This window comes from Schistocerca piceifrons, chromosome 7 (genome assembly GCF_021461385.2).
Source record: "Schistocerca piceifrons isolate TAMUIC-IGC-003096 chromosome 7, iqSchPice1.1, whole genome shotgun sequence".
NCBI lineage: Eukaryota > Metazoa > Arthropoda > Insecta > Orthoptera > Acrididae > Schistocerca > Schistocerca piceifrons.
In genome coordinates this window covers 5,685,097-5,702,571 of record NC_060144.1, presented here as the reverse complement: position 1 = coordinate 5,702,571, position 17,475 = coordinate 5,685,097, and the positions used below count along the sequence as shown (strand labels likewise).

The following is a 17,475-nucleotide window of genomic DNA, read 5'->3' as shown; positions in this document are numbered from 1 at the left end:
TAAAACCCACTTCCTTTCGTCTTCCCCTCTCCTTCCCTCTTTCCTGATGAGGCAACAGTTTGTTGCGAAATATATATATCGCAACCACTCGCACGCGAATGTACGTACCCTCTGAATGTGTCTAGTCAGTCGTGCGCATTGTTCTAAAGCTTTTCTGTTAATATTCAGTGGATTGCATCTCTGCAATTAAATTTTGTTTATGCCGCAAATCGCACTTCACGCAAAGTATTTATTATGCAAGTTTCAGTTTCCATTTAATGTAAAAATTCTGAAGTACGGCTGACTAAGCAAACCGCTACAATAATTTCAGATTTATACAACTACAATAGCACAAAACAACAATCACAATAATAGAGAGGGTACGTTACAAGCCCCAGAATTTCGTAGGTTCAAGCAACAGGGTCAAGATGTTAGGACCACCAGATTGGATTGGATTGTTTTGGGGAAGGAGACCAGACAGCAAGGTCATCGGTGTCATCGGATTAGGGAAGGAAGTCGGCCGTGCCCTTTGAAAGGAACCATCCCGGCATTTGCCTGGAGCGATTTAGGGAAATCACGGAAAACCTAAATCAGGATGGCTGGATGTGGGATTGAACCGTGGACCACCAGAAATTCATACAAACAGTTTTGTCAGTGAAAAAGCAAAAACCATTGTCACTTCTCCACCAGTAAAGATAATCAAGACATCGCTGAAGATGCCGCTCAAGGAAGGAAGTCCGTGGAGAAATGCAATAGAAAGCAAAATTGTCAACAAAAAGGAAGCTGGAGATGCTTGATGGAAGACAGGCCACAATAGTGTTAAAGGTAACGACAAAGAAGATGATGCTCAGAACACAACCCTGACACACACCAGCACACTCAATATCCACAATGTGCATTGGTTAGTAAATTGCGAGACTCAAGTCACCATACCAGCCAGGCATGAATCGTACGTTTCATCACACTGCACACACAACTGGTGAGAGAAATTAGGCTGTGGCTACAAGGAAGGTATTTGCCCCCACCGGGCTTAGGCATGGGTACAACAGCGGCTTCACACCAGCATCTGGGAAACATGCCATCTGGCCACATGTGGTTGTACGTATGAAGGAGACAGTGCTTGCCCGCAAGAGATAGGTGCTGTAACATTTGAATGTGAGGGGTTTATTAGTTATTGGGAGCTCCAACGTTAGGCGGGTGATGGAGCCCCTTAGGGAAATAGCGGAAAGGTCGGGGAAGAAGGCCAGTGTTCACTCTGTCTGCTTGCCGGGTCGTCTCATCCGAGATGGGGAGGAGGCCCTACCGGCGGCGATAGAGAGCACTGGGTGCACCTGACTGCAAATTGTTGCTCATGTCGGCACCAATGACTCCTGCTGTCTCGGTTCAGAGGTCATCCTCAGTTCGTAGAGGCGGTTGGCGGAATTGGTGAAGGCTGAAAGCCTCCCTCGCGGGGTGGAATCAGAGCTAACTATTTGTAGTATCGTTCCCAGAACCGATCGCGGTCCTCTGGTTTGGAGCCGAGTGGAAGGCTTAAACCAGAGGCTCAGACGATTCTGTGGAGATCTGGGGTGCAAATTTCTCGACCTCCGCTATCGGGTGGAGAAATGTAGGGTCCCCCTGAATAGGTCAGGCGTGCACTACACGCCGGAAGAGGCTACAAGGGTAGCGGAGTACGTGTGGAGTGCACATGGGGGTTTTTTAGGTTAGAGAATTCTCTCCCTAGGCCCGACAAGACGCCTCCTGAGACACGGCAAGCTAGGAGTAGGCAAAATGCAACAGGGAATAACAATATTAATGTGCTAATAGTAAACTGCAGGAGCGTCTATAGAAAGGTCCCAGAATTGCTCTCATTAATAAATGGTCACAATGCCCATATAGTACTAGGGACAGAAAGTTGGATGAAACCAGACGTAAACAGTAATGAAATCCTAAACTCAGATTGGAATGTATATCGCAGAGACAGGCTGGACAGTGAAGTGGGAGGGGTGTTTATAGCGATAAGAAGTGCAATAGTATCGAAGGAAATTGACGGAGACCCGAAATGTGAAATGATTTGGGTGAAGGTCACGGTTAAAGCAGGCTCAGACATGGTAATTGGATGTCTCTATAGGCCCCCTGGCTCAGCAGCTGTTGTGGCTGAGCACCTGAAGGATAATTCGGAAAATATTTCGAGTAGATTTCCCCACCATGTTATAGTTCTGGGAGGAGATTTTAATTTGCCGGATATAGACTGGGAGACTCAAATGTTCATAACGGGTGGCAGGGACAAAGAATCCAGTGAAATTTTTTTAAGTGCTTTATCTGAAAACTACCTTGAGCAGTTAAACAGAGAACCGACTCGTGGCAATTAGACCTTCTGGTGACAAACAGACCCGAACTATTTGAAACAGTTAACGCAGAACAGGGAATCAGCGATCATAAAGCGGTTACGGCATCGATGATTTCAGCCGTAAATAGAAATATTAAAAAAGGTAGGAAGATTTCTCTGTTTAGCAAAAGTGACAAAAAGCAGATTACAGAGTACCTGACAGCTCAACACAAAAGTTCTGTCTCAAGTACAGATAGTGTTGAGGATCAGTGGACAAAGCTCAAAACCATCATACAATATGCGTTAGATGAGTATGTGCCAAGCAAGATCGTAAGAGATGGAAAAGAGCCACCGTGGTACTACAACAACCGAGTTAGAAAACTGCTGCGGAAGCAAAGGGAACTTCACAGCAAACATAAACATAGCCAAAGCCTTGCAGACAGACAAAAATTACGCGAAGCGAAATGTAGTGTGAGGTGGTCTATGCGAGAGGCGTTCAATGAATTCGAAAGTAAAGTTCTATGTACTGACTTGGCAGAAAATCCTAAGAAATTTTGGTCTTATGTCAAGGCGGTAGGTGGATCAAAACGAAATGTCCAGACACTCTGTGACCAGAATGGTACTGAAACAGAGGATGACAGACTAAAGGCCGAAATACTAAATGTCTTTTTCCAAAGCTGTTTCACAGAGGAAGACTGCACTGTAGTTCCTTCTCTAGATTGTCGCACAGATGACAAAAAGGTAGATATCGAAATAGACGACAATAGAGAAACAATTAAAATCGCTCAAAAGACGAAAGGCCGCTGGACCTGATGGGATACCATTTCGATTTTACACAGAGTACGCGAGGGAATTTGCCCCCCTTCTTGCAGCAGCGTACCGTAGGTCTCTAGAAGAGCGTAGTGTTCCAAAGGATTGGAAAAGGGCACAGGTCATCCCCGTTTTCAAGAAGGGACGTCGAACAGATGTGCAGAACTATAGACCTATATCTCTAACGTCGATCAGTTGTAGAATTTTGGAACACGTATTATGTTGAAGTATAATGACTTTTCTGGAGACTAGAAATCTACTCTGTAGGAATCAGCATGGGTTTCGAAAAAGGCGGTCGTGTGAAACCCAGCTCGCGCTATTCGTCCACTAGACTCAGAGGGCCATAGACACGGGTTCCCAGGTAGATGCCGTGTTTCTTGACTTCCGCAAGGCGTTTGATACAGTTCCCCATGGTCGTTTAGTGATCAAAGTAAGAGCATATGGACTATGACCAATTCTGTGATTGGATTGCAGAGTTCCTAGTTAACAGAACGCAGCATGTCATTCTCAATGGAGAGAAGTCATCCAAAGTAAGAGTGATTTCAGGTGTGCCGCAGGGGAGTGTCGTAGGACCATTGCTATTCACAATATACATAAATGACCTTGTAGATGACATTGGAAGTTCGCTGAGGCTTTTTGCATATGATGCTGTGGTATATCGAGAGGTTGTAACAATGGAAAATTGTACTGAAATGCAGGAGGATCTGCAGCGAATTGAATGGTGCAGGGAATGGCAACTGAATCTCAATGTAGACAAGTGTAATGTGCTGCGAATGCATAGAAAGATAGATCCCTTATCATTTAGCTACAAAATAGCAGGTCAGCAACTGGAAGCAGTTAATTCCATAAATTATCTGGGAGTACGCATTAGGAGTGACTTAAAATGGAATTATCATATAAAGTTGATCGTCGGTAAAGCAGATGCCAGACTGAGATTCATTGGAAGAATCCTAAGGAAATAAAATCCGAAAACAAAGGAAGTAGGTTACAGTACGCTTGTTCGCCCACTGCTTGAATACTGCTCAGCAGTGTGGGATCCTTACCAGATAGGGTTGATAGAAGAGATAGAGAAGATCCAACGGAGAGCAGCGCGCTTCGTTACAGGATCATTTAGTAATCGCGAAAGCGATACGGAGATGATAGATAAACTCCAGTGGGAGACTTTGCAGGAGAGACGCTCAGTAGCTCGGTACGGGCTTTTGTTAAAGTTTCGAGAACATACCTTCTCTGAAGAGTCAAGCAGTATATTGCTCCCTCCTACGTATATCTCGTGAAGAGACCATGAGGATAAAATCAGAGAGATTAGAGCCCACACAGAGGCATACCGACAATCCTTCTTTCCACGAACAATACGAGACTGGAATAGAAGGGAGAACCGATACTCAGGGTACCCTCCGCCACACACCGTCAGGTGACTTGCGGAGTACGGATGTAGATGTAGATGTAGAGTGTGAACATCGTCCAGCCCTGGGTGGAGGATCGGGATGAAGTGAGATCATGATCTAGCTCCCTCGTAGTAAAAGCGGTACTGTAGCACTCACGATTCAGAGAAGATAAGGGTATTGTCCGAGCCTCCTCCACTTGTTTCAGATGGAGGAAGGCAAGGTGCTAGTGGATGCAGCAAAAAATCTCTGCAAAATAGTGGTCCAAGGTGTTCGAGATAGCAATAGGATCCACAATGATGTCGTCTGCTATTGTCAGGGTGAAAACTGGGGAATGGATATTGGTCCCAGAGAGCCATCAGACATTGGCCTAGATGAAGGAGAGGGAGAGGAACTGTTAAAGAACTAGTAAATGAAATACATATAGCTTTTTTGCTATCATGAAGAATGCGATGACACGGTGCACACAACTGTTTATAACAAATACAATTGGTCATCACAAGATGACGGTTAAAAATGGAGAGAGAACGCCTCCGCACACTAATTGCGCTGCGGCATGTCTCAGTCCACCAAGTGACCGGGGCACAGCACAGTAAAGATGAAGTGCGAGGAGTGGAATGGCCTGCTGCAGAAAGAATAACATTGGTGAGGTATTCTACCTGGGCATTACAACTGGGGACAAGTTGTTCGTCAAAGGTCACCAGGAAGGAGTAAAGCCTCCAGTCGGCCTTAGGAAGCTGCACGTAGGTGGGGTAGGAGTCAGCAAATGGATAGCACTTGGAAATAGTTGCTCTAGTGTGTCTCAGAGAGAATAGACCACTCGAGACAATGGACAAGCAGAGCAGTGCAGAATGAGAGGTCCAAATGGAAATAGGTGTGCGTGGTGTCTGAAAGGAACATGGCTGCTCCAGTGTTAAGGCATATGAGGTTGAGTTGATTGATACAGACAGCCGAGAGGGCACCTCTTGCACAGGTTCTAGGAGGAGACAGTGTGCATTCGAGCCACTGGGCAGGAAAAAGGGGTGAGGAACTCTTCCCTGTTGACACCGAATGAAGGAGGGATGTAAACGGTATAAAGGCAAAAGGTGAACTGAAGAAGGAAAATGCATATTACAATAGCCTGCAGCCAGGTGTTCTGGAAGATGGTTTGACTATGAATATCATCCTGGACGCGCAGCCTGACTCCCCCATGAGATGGAATGACATCCTCAGGGGGAAGTTCAAAGTGGAGCTGAAAAACGTGAGAAATGTGACTGCGGTCATGACGATGCAATTTTGTTTCCTGGAGCCAGTGAACAAGTGGACGCTTTGATTCCAAGAGCAGCCGTAATTCCACGTTGTCGGATCTAATGCTACAAACAATCTATTGGAGGAGAGTCATGACGAGGAAAGGGGAGGAGGGTAAAAAGGAAGAGGTGTCACCTCGGTGTCTGCCGAGTGCCAGCCTTCGAAGCCTCTCTACTACAAGGCGAAGGTGCTGGAGGATTCTGCTCCGTGACATCTACAAAGGTGGCATTCATCCTCGGCCAGTCTGCTGAGTCCAGGGCAGGAAAACAGATGGCAGTGTGCACTGGCAATACTGAAATTGGCTGGGTGAGGATAGCACCATCGAAGAGGATCTCTGAGGGGGGAAGGAGAAGACTGTTTGTCTTTATTCGATTTCTTGGAGCCTTTGTGGTTGGCAAATGACGATTAAGATGTCTGTTGGTTGGAGGGATGTAAGAAGTCTTTGCAGGAGTATTTCTTCCATTCTTTCTGGCCTGCCGGGTGTGCAGCAGGTGATTTCGCCATGTGAGCGAAAATTTGGTTGACTGTTGCACAGCTGGAGGATAAGGAGGACAAGGAGAAGAGAATGCTGCTGTGACACTGGGTGATTTCACAACCATGTTGCTGAATTTCAGATCACATGTCTGCATGGCTAAGTACTTTGTGGAGTGGGATGAAGCAAGAAAAGTGCTGTAAGTGCCAGATGGTAAAATGCATTTTTCCAACTAGCCAACAACTTGTGAGCAACAGAGTAATGCACTCTTTTCTTCACCCAGATCTCCTGGACAGCCCATTCATTGAGATAGGTTGTAATGATGACAACGGTAGCAGCACATCGGGTTCGGTATGTACGGTAGCACTGTGATAACTTCATAGCTTGCACTGACCTCTGATGGAAGCACTGCTCTATAAAACGTCAGAAAAAGGACGCATGTGGGTGCTAAGGATGCATCTACCTTTTTAATCCTCCAATGAACTGCTGACACCCTGATCAGAGTGGGTCAGACCACCAACAGCCTAATTAAGTAACACCATGTGAAGAATTCAATGTTCGATGGGCCCTGACATGAATAGGATAGCTGTGGAGGAGTGAAGCTGTAAGCAGTTGTTGTGCCTGAGAACCGCAAATAGTCTCAAAAAGTGAAGTGCCACTGCCAATGTGAGAGGAGGATTTCACAGGGCCGGCAACTGCATCAACACCTTTCTGAATAACGAATGGGTTAAAAATAGCAAAGGACTGACTGCCTTCAGTATGTGAAACCACGAGGAACTGAGGCGCAGCTGGGAGGGTCTTTGAAACACTAGTCTCGTTCTGTGTATGCTTAGTAGATGTTGACTGAGAAGATGATGTTTGGCTTATTGTGAGAAAATCTCCCACGATTGCCTGCGTCTCCGATGGCACGCTCCTTCCAACTGGTGGAGCCCCTCAGAGCGGGGGCTCACCTGCCTTAGGTGAGTGATTGCACCTCAGGTCACACACCTACCAAACACTTGACAGAGGGACCAACTGGCAATTTGGGAAGGTAGTAGCTCAGCAATTACCCCTCCCTGGGCCTGGCCTGTTCCAGGGGGTACATGTGCAAACCATACTTGTCAATACGAGGTGGGTTGGCTCTGAGCACTATGGGACTTAACATCTATGGTCATCAGTCCCCCAGAACTTAGAACTACTTAAACCTAACTAACCTAAGGACATCACACAACACCCAGTCATCACGAGGCAGAGAAAATCCCTGACCCCGCCGGGAATCGAACCTGGGAACCCGGTCGTGGGAAGCGAGAACGCTACCGCACGACCACGACCTGCGGACTACAAGGTGGGAATTAGACGTTACCAGACCACTGTTATGCATCAGACGCATAACCCGGCCTTCAAATTTATCCCCGTCCCCTCCCCGACTACTACTCTTCCAGACACAACCAGATAATCATGAACGATTTTCTTTCAGCTTCTGTGTATTTACTCTCCTCAATCTCATACACAATTTCTTTTAAAATTACCAAAATATTAAGGTGTAAGTATTTTAGGTTAGAGTGTGTGTGTGTGTGTGTGTGTGTGTGTGTGTGTGTGTGTGTGTCTGCGCGCACGCGCGCGTTTGCACAGTGCACAGAAACATATGTGAAGACATTGAATCATACCTAACATCTTCAGATATTGGTCAAGATACTGTTGCAACTGAGGATGTGTATTTGACTTTCTAATGGCTTCTTTCAATTCTGTGTATGGAATAGGGTTTGATGTTGCAGCCCACGGCTCTGTGCGCAAGTACATCTGATTTAAGAGATGCTTCATCAGTTCTGCAGCATTCTCATCTAATCGGCGACCTATGGCAGCAACCATCACCTGGTCCCTGTTGACATTTCAAACTATCTGCAAAATTTTGCATCACACAATGAGCATGATATTAGAATAAAGTAAATTCCACTTAAAACACACACACACACACACACACACACACACACACACACACACACACACACACAAAGTGCACTCCCTCTCATACTACTAACCTGAATTCTTGATGAAACCTATCATAATTTACCCTCCAATAGATGCCATCATCTCCTGGTTTATCTTGTATTTGCTTTTCCATGTTACTCAGAGCCTTCATATTCAGTTCTGGAGGCAGATATAATTCTCGTTCCTTTACTTTTAGGGCAGGGATATCTGCTTCCTCCGAAACAGATGGGCATCTCATCAGGAATTGTTTACTTATGAGAAGGAAAAATTTGTCACGCAGTGTAACCAGATTTAAGTTGCCATCACCTGCTGCAAGGAAAAAATTAATATTGACATTTTGGAACATTAACATTTATTAACCTGATTAGATAATTACTACAACATTGTTGTATGGGCGAGTGTATTCATTGTGAAGGAAACTGAGATTCTGACTTGCAGGAAAATAATTAAATTGTAGGAAATACTGATTTTTGGTTACAAAGAGCAAATGAGTAAATCCCACAATGGTATCATGCAAGCATACAGCTCTAGTCTCACTTTGTGCCCCCCTGAACTATATGCCCTTTCATCTCTGTGAGGAAGGATATTGAAATGATTCTGTCGATAATGAATGAATAATGAAGATGATGATGATACCATCACTAACATTCAGAACTGCTCATGTTACCAAACATAGAAATTAAAACCTTCTTAAATGACAGGTGGTCATGAAAGTGGCACAATTTCACTACTTGCAAAAGAGTTTTATGCAATTTGGACTGAGCATAAATATTAGACAGAAAACTTTTACAGCATATTATGATTATTCCAGTTTACCCCTTATGCCTAAATGTTATTTGGAAATACAATTTTGTCTGTCCAGGGCAGAAAGTTCTTAAAATTGGAAGTGATTTGGTTAAGTTCCAATACTTCAAGATGTACTGAAACTTCATATATGAACTTCAAACAATTAAGAAAGAAGCCTAAAGTCAATGAATGCTTTTAACGCTAATCTCAGGTCAGTTCCAAATAAGGAAATTAATTACATTAATGGGTCATACCTGCTGTATGCTGTACTAGTCTCATTGCAGCATAAATAAACAAAATGCATCGATTTATGCTTTGATTCACTGTAGCTTGTCACTTTATTCATATTACCCATACACATACAAAGTACTGCCATGAAAACTGATTAATATTTACCTAAAATAAATGCCTTCACCACATGAAATAAAATTAGAGCCAATGTTAATAGCAAGGAGAAGAAAAACCAAACACAAGATAATAAAGAGCTTTCAGTGTTGTTTTCATTGTAAATGAGAATCTATGCATCTGCTGATATATACGTTCTCTGCCATAATTCTAGGAACAATCTTTATTCTTCTTTCAGATAAATATGTTCTGTATACCATGTGAGTGCATTAGTGTAAAAAATGCTGCTTGTATGTTACTCCACACCATGATCACTTTACTGAAAAATACAGTAAAAACAACAGCTTACAGGTCCAACAAAGTTGGCTAAAAACGATGAAACAACAACAACAACAACAACAACAATAATAATAATAATAATAATGTAACTAAATTATTGCTCTATTTGAACCTGAAATTATGGAATTACATTCATTACCATTTATAGGAACACTGAAAGGAATACCTGGCAATTTGCAATGAAAACCTATCTTTTTACATTAAAAGCTGTCGAAATATGTCTCATGTGAACTACAGGACGAGGCAAAAGTGTGTGATGTACAAGCAAAAGTAATATTGTCAGTTGATCCAAAACACAACTACAAAAAAAGCCAGGGACAAATTAAAACAATTATATAATACTCAAAACTTTACAGAAGAATCGGTTTGCTGACTACATTCGAGAACAGTACATTAATAGAAGAATACAACTGCAAAATAAATTCTGCTTCTAATCAGTCAAACAATTTGAATTTTGAAGTGAAAGATAAGTGGGTAGGATGAATTTTATTGATAAGCGTACTAGATGACTACAAACCAATGATTACGGACCTAAATAATTCCAATATATCAATAAGTGGAGATACTATTAAAACTCAATTATTGGAAAAAGTGAAGTGCGAAAAGTATTGCCACTATGAATAATGATGCAGCTCGTCAAGTGAACAAGAGAGATAGTAGAAACTTTCTGCAGATTTTCACTAAGGGACTGGGATGTTGTGACTGTAATGGTCACATTGCAAGAAACTATCGCAGCAAAACTAAAGGAAGTAATAAGTCATCAGAAGGGACTTCCAATTACAAGACATTCCTCAGCACACCATGTAAAACCATACATAACGAGTATCAACACTAGGGAAAGACAGATTGCTACTTAACATAAATGAGACACTAAGTTGCAGGCAGGCACAATGAAAAAAAAAAAAAAAAAAAAAAAAAAAAAAAAAAAAAAAAAAAACACACACACACACACACACACACACATACACAGCTTTCAGCCACAGCCTTCATTAGCAAAAGAGATACACACCATTCATACACACAACAAGCGTACCTCATGCACACATAACCACCAACTCTAGCACCTTGGTCTGGAATGCTGAAGTTAGCAGTCATGTGTGCACGAAGTGTGCTTGCTTGTGTGTATGAATGGGTGTGTCTCTTTTGCTGATGGAGGCTGTGGCCAAAAGTGTTATGTAAGTGTCTTAGTTGTGTGTGTCCGCAACTTAATGTGTCTTCATAGTAAGTAGCAACCTGTCTTTTCCTACTTTGTTGATATTCCTACCTAGAATTTCCATTGTTTCATAAATGATGACTGCTATATTAACTGGTGCTTCAGCACCCATAAAACTAACATGTGAAATGAATTCATGTAAATCAATGTTAGCTTCACAAATGGTAGTGGCAAATGATGAAAATTTATCCAATGAAGGCACCCGTGTCACCTATTAATGGACAGGCTGATAGCAGAGAGAGAAAAACAGAAGTAACAGATGTTCTTCAAGTTCCACAGTTAAGTAGGTAGTTAGTAACATGTCCCTTGGATCATTTTGCATGATAGATCGTACTGATGTGGACTGAGTCATTATAAATTGATATTACAAATTAATTTGTACACATGGTTACATTCTGAAGATTTCTAATTTTTTTTAACAAAAAAAAAAAAAAAAAAGTAGAAATTATTCTACAGAATAGAAGAAGTTGTTATCAAATTTTACCCTATTGCCTCTCAGACATTTTATATAACTGTGTAAATAATCAACTTTTTTGTTGCAGCATTGTGAACCATTTTCTGTGCTAAAGATGACTTCAATGTGGAGTAATGAGTCTCATTTTTCCTTCTGGTATTGTAATTATGTACCTCATTGTTTCCCTTCAACTGTAGTGAATTATTTACAAAAAAACGAAGCAGGAGTCAGAATGTCCAACTCCTTAAACAGACATCTACAAGATTATCATGAGTGAGCACCACATATAATTCTCACAGCATGCTTTTGTACAATGAAGACTGCCTTTCTTAAAGATTAGTTACCCCACAACATTATTCCATATGATATAACTGAATGAAAATATGCAAAATATGTCAACTTACTGACTTGTCTCTCCCAAGATTAGTAATGATTCTAAGCTCAAATGTGGCTGAAGTGAATTGTTTTAGGAGTTCCAAAAATGTTTTTTTTTCCCCCAATTTAAATTCTTATCAATATGGACCCCTAAGAATTTTTAAGTTTCCACCCTATTTATTATTTCCTCACCATGTGTTACACTCATCACTGACGTAGTACCTCTACATGTGCAGAACTGAATATGTCAGTGTTATAAAAACTAAGGGTGACACCACTCATAGGAAACCAGTCAATGATACTTTTAAGAACACTGCTTATAATTTCTGCTGACTCTGTAAGCATGGATTGGTTGGTTGGATTAAAAGAGGGGGAAGGGACCAAACTATGAGGTCATCAGTTCCTTGTTCTGAATGAAACAATGCCACAAGTGTGAAAATAAAACAAACAAGAGTGACAACTCAAAACGGAACGAAAGGAAAGATCACAAGAACGATGAAGGGCAACAAACATGTAAATGGACAAAAGGGGACAAGGCAACCACAGAAACGGGATGAAGAGATTAAAACAACAGAGCCGGTTACCGTGGCTGGCTAACTGTGAGAATAAAAAAGGAAAAGCCAGCCACTCTGCAACACATTAAAACCCCCAGCGTAGCAGCAATAGGGTGGAGGACACAGAGGGACAAAGGACATGCGCTAAAATTTAGATCAAATGATAAAACCCACCCTCACGAATAAAACCTAAAACTAAATCAGCCGATGAGGCGTTTTTAGATAAAATTAACAGCAATAAGTCCCGTAACCCAAGATTTCGTTGTTGGTCAGTCAAAGTGGGACAGTGCACTAGTATACGGGCCACTGTCAACCGGGCGCTACGCTGACACTGATGCGGGTTTTCACGGTGCAGGAGGTAATGGTGGGTCGCCCAAGCGCGGCCAAAGCCGAGCCGGCAGAGGACAACTGATTCCCTGCAAGAGGCACGCATGGAAGACTTCCACACATTCGTAGTCTCCTTAATGACGCGCATTTTGTTGTGTGTCCCGTTATGCCATTCTGTCTCCCAAAGCCAAAAAACCCTACGGCGTAAGTCAGAATGCAGGTCAGGTTCAGAGATGCCCATCTCCAGAAGCGGTTTACACGTAGCCTGTTTGGCCAGCCTATCGGCAAGTTCGTTGCCTGGGATGCCGACGTGTCCTGGCTTCCTCACAAACACCACTGAACAACAGGACTGGTGCAGAGCATAGACGGACTCCTGGATGGACGCTACCAAAGGATGGCGAGGGTAGCACTAGTCGATGGCTTGTAGGCTGCTCAAGGAGTCAGTACCACAGAAGAAACCACCAGGGTATGAAGGATGTGCTCAAGAGCACGAGATATAGCCACCAGCTCTGCAGTAATAAAAACACTGCAGCCATCAGGCGAGGAATGCTGTTCAAAATGGCCTCTGTGGACATACACGAAGCCAACATGACCATTAGGCATAGAGCCGTCAGTGTAAACCACTTCTGAGCCCCGGAACAAGTCAAGAATCGAGAGGAAAAGACAGCGGAGAGTGGCAGGAGTAACTGAGTCCTTAGGGTCATGCAAAAGGTCCAGACGAATCTGCGGCCTAGGTGTACACCATGGAGGTGTATGAACGTGTGCAATGTAACTGGTGAGCAGTTGTGCACATCAGATCTGCAATGGAGGGACTCCGGCCTCCACCAGGATACTGGTCACAGAACTCATTCTAAAAGCTCCTGTCACTAGGCGGAAGCCACAGTGGTACACTGGGTCGAGTACACGCAACACTGAGGGCGCTGCAGAACCAGAAACCAGACTCCCATAGTCAAAGCGGGATTGAACAAGTGCTTTGTAGAGCTGCAGCAGAGTAGTGCAATCTGCACACCAATTGGTGTTGCTCAGGCAGCAGAGGGCATTGAGGTGCTGCCAGCACTTCCGCTTAAACTGACGAAGGTGAGGTTCCCAAGTCAATCGGGCTCTGAAAACCAACCCAAAGAATCGATATGTCTCCACTACAGTGAGTGAATTGTCATGAAGGTAAAGTGCTGGTTCTAGTTGGATGGTACGACGCTGACAGAAGTGCACAACGCATGACTTAGCAGCCGAAAACTGGAAGCCGTGGGCCCATGACTGCACCTTGTGGATGGGTCCCTGTAGGTGAAGCTCAGCAACACCAATACTGGTGGAGCAGTACAAAATGCACATGTCACACGCATACAGAGATGGTGAGACAGACGGCCCTATAGTGGCTGCTACACCGTTAATGGCCACTAAAAATAATGATAGACTTCAATACAGAGCCTTGCAGGATCCCATTCTCCTGAGTATGTGCTCCCTGCCGCCGTTGGATAAGCAGCTACCAGCAGCAAGTCGTATACTCTTAGCTCACTTATTTGTTACATAGTTTAATTCTTAATTTCTTTGCGTGTTTTTGGGTACTTGCAATGTTTAATTCATAAATTTTGGACGTATTATAGTATTTGAGAGTTGAAGCATCGCGCTTTCGTACCTGAATAGTGTAAATTTGCGTAGTCGTCTGTCTTCTGTTTTTGTTTTGAACGGCCAGTGTCGGTTGGTCACAGCCAGTGTGCTCCCTGCCGCCATTGGATAAGCAGCTGCCAGCAGCAAGTCGTATATGCGTAGCTCACTTATCTGTTACATAGTTTAATTCTTAATTTCTTTATAGTATTTGAGAGTTGTAGCATCGCGTTTTAGTACCTGAATAGTGTAAAATCGCGTAGTTTCCTTCTGCCACCGAGCAGTGTGTCAGCAGTGCGCAAGTAGTAGCATTACTGCATTTACTAGGCAATCTTGTATTTTAATAACTGTTTAAATTTTGTGTCGAATTGTTTGTGCTCTCTGTAGATTAGTTCAGATGTTCTTTGCACAACAGTATTTAGCATGGATAGGGACTGCGACCTGCTGTGTTCAGATGCGGGCTGAGTTGGCATCCCTTTGCTCCCAGCTGCAGGCAGTGTTGCCTTCAGTCACACAGCTTGAGGCTGTTGCCAATGGGCATCACTGTGGGGGTCCAGATGGCGGTTTGTCGGGGACGGCCAGCTCGTCCCACGCATCCCCCGATCAGACTATGGCTGTGGCTGTGGCTGCCCGGGATACTGCCCACATTGAGGCTGACCCCTCACCCGTGGTAGAGTGGGAGGTCGTCTCGAGGTGTGGCAGGGGGCGAAAGACATTCCGGAGGGCTGAACGGAAGGCCTCTCCAGTTTGTCTGACGAACCAGTTTTAGGCTCTGTCTCCAGCTGATGCTGATCTTCGGCCGGACATGGCTGCTTGTCCTGTTCCACAGGTTGCCCCACAGTCTGCAAGATCCGGGAGGTCGCAGAGGGTGGGCTTACTGGTAGTTGGGAGCTCCAACATCAGGCGCGTAATGTGGCCCCTTAGGGATAGGGCAGCAAGAGAGGGGAAGAAAATCAATGTGCCCTCCATGTGCATACCGGGGGGAGTCATTCCAGATGTGAAAAAGGTCCTTCTGGATGCCATGAAGGGTACAGGGTGCACCCATTTGCAGGTGGTCGCTCATGTCGGCACCAATGATGTGTGTCGCTATGGATCGGAGGAAATCCTCTCTGGCTTCCGGCAGCTATCTGATTTGGTAAAGACTGCCAGTCTCGATAGCGGGATGAAAGCAGAGTTCACCATCTGCAGCATCGTCGACAGGACTGACTGCAGACCTTTGGTGGTGGTTAGTGTTTAACGTCCCGTCGACAACGAGGTCATTAGAGACAGAGCGCAAGCTCGGGTTAGGGAAGGATTGGGAAGGAAATCGGCCGTGCCCTTTCAAAGCAACCATCCTGGCATTTGCCTGAAACGATTTAGGGAAATCACGGAAAACCTAAATCAGGATGGCCGGAGACGGGAGGACCTTTGGTACAGAGCCGAGTAGAGGGTCTGAATCAGAGGCTGAACGGTTCTGCGACCGTGTGGGCTGCAGATTCCTCGACTTGCGCCATAGGGTGGTGGGGTTCCGCTGGATAGGTCAGGAGTCCACTACACACAGCAGATGACTACACGGGTAGCAGGGGTTGTGTGGCGTGGACTGGGTGGTTTTTTAGGTTAGATGGCCTCGGGCAAGTACAGAAAGGGCAACAGCCTCAAAGGGTGCAAGGTAAAGTCAGGACATGCGGGGACCAAGCAGCAATTGGTATTGTGATTGTAAACTGTCGAAGCTGCGTTGGTAAAGTACCGGAACTTCAAGCGCTGATAGAAAGCACCGAAGCTGAAATCGTTATAGGTACAGAAATCTGGCTGAAGCCAGAGATCAATTCTACCGAAATTTTTACAAAGGCACAGATGGTATTTAGAAAGGATAGATTGCAAGCAACCGGTGGTGGCGTGTTTGTCGCTGTTAGTAGTAGTTTATCCTGTGGTGAAGTAGAAGTGGATAGTTCCTGTGAATTATTATGGGTGGAGGTTACACTTAACAACAGAGCTAGGTTAATAATTGGCTCCTTTTACTGACCTCCCAACTCAGCAGCATTATAGGCAGAACAACTGAGAGAAAATTTGGAATACATTTCACATAAATTTTCTCAGTATGTTATAGTCTTAGGTGGAGATTTCAATTTACCAGATATAGACTGGGACACTCAGATGTTTAGGACGGGTGGTAGGGACAGAGCATCGAGTGACATTATACTGACAAGGGGAGGCCGCCAATTGTGAAATTCAGATTCGATTCATACTGCGCATAATAAAAGCTCATGGCCAGAAGTGTAATGTGGCCAAGCACCAAGATGCACTTCTCAGCCGTTGTCGAGAAAATCGACAGTTAAAAGAAACCGTTGCGGTGAAATACTCTCTACGATTAATAATTCTATACCGCGTCGTGGCGCAGCGGTAAGCGCTCGGATTCGTAATCCGAAGGTCGCCGGATCGAATCTCGCCCTATGCAACCTTTTTTTTTTTTAGTATTTGCTTTTCATTATATATATATATATATATATATATATATATATATATATATATATATATATATATATATATATATATATATATATATATATATATATATATATATATATATATATATACAAAGATGAGGTGACTTACCGAACAAAAACGCTGGCAGGTCGATAGACCACAAACAAACACAAACATACACACAAAATTCAAGCTTTCGCAACAAATTGTTGCCTCATCAGGAAAGAGGGAAGGAGAGGGGAAGACGAAAGGAAGTGGGTTTTAAAGGAGAGGGTAAGGAGTCATTCCAATCCCGGGAGCGGAAAGACTTACCTTAGAGGGAAAAAAGGACAGGTATACACTCGCACACACGCACATATCCATCCACACATACAGACACAAGCAGATGTCTGCTTGTGTCTGTATGTGTGGATGGATATGTGCGTGTGTGCGAGTGTATACCTGTCCTTTTTTCCCTCTAAGGTAAGTCTTTCCGCTCCCGGGATTGGAATGACTCCTTACCCTCTCCTTTAAAACCCACTTCCTTTCGTCTTCCCCTCTCCTTCCCTCTTTCCTGATGAGGCAACAATTTGTTGCGAAAGCTTGAATTTTGTGTGTATGTTTGTGTTTGTTTGTGGTCTATCGACCTGCCAGCGTTTTTGTTCGGTAAGTCACCTCATCTTTGTATTTATATATAATTTTTCCCACGTGGAATGTTTCCTTCCATTATATTGATATATATATATATATATATATATATATATATATATATATATATATATATATATATAAAAACAATTCCCGGCAATCAGTCAATCAGTTGCAACAATTA

The 17,475-nt window shown here is 43.7% G+C and overlaps 1 protein-coding gene across 2 annotated transcripts in view; it reads right to left on the bottom strand.

Moving 5' to 3' along the window:
• The window catches only part of LOC124804679 (DNA-directed RNA polymerase III subunit RPC3), a 112,927-nt gene that overhangs the window by 69,908 nt on the left and 25,544 nt on the right, over positions 1-17,475 (bottom strand). Inside the window, exons 4-5 of one of the 2 annotated variants that reach the window (XM_047264927.1) lie at positions 8,257-8,512; positions 7,885-8,096 (exon numbers count right to left, since the gene is read on the bottom strand). In XM_047264927.1, the coding sequence (XP_047120883.1) occupies positions 7,885-8,096; positions 8,257-8,512 (468 nt within the window). Of the gene's footprint in view, positions 1-7,884; positions 8,097-8,256; positions 8,516-17,475 lie in introns of both variants that reach the window. The other variant, XM_047264925.1, reaches the window with a different exon arrangement.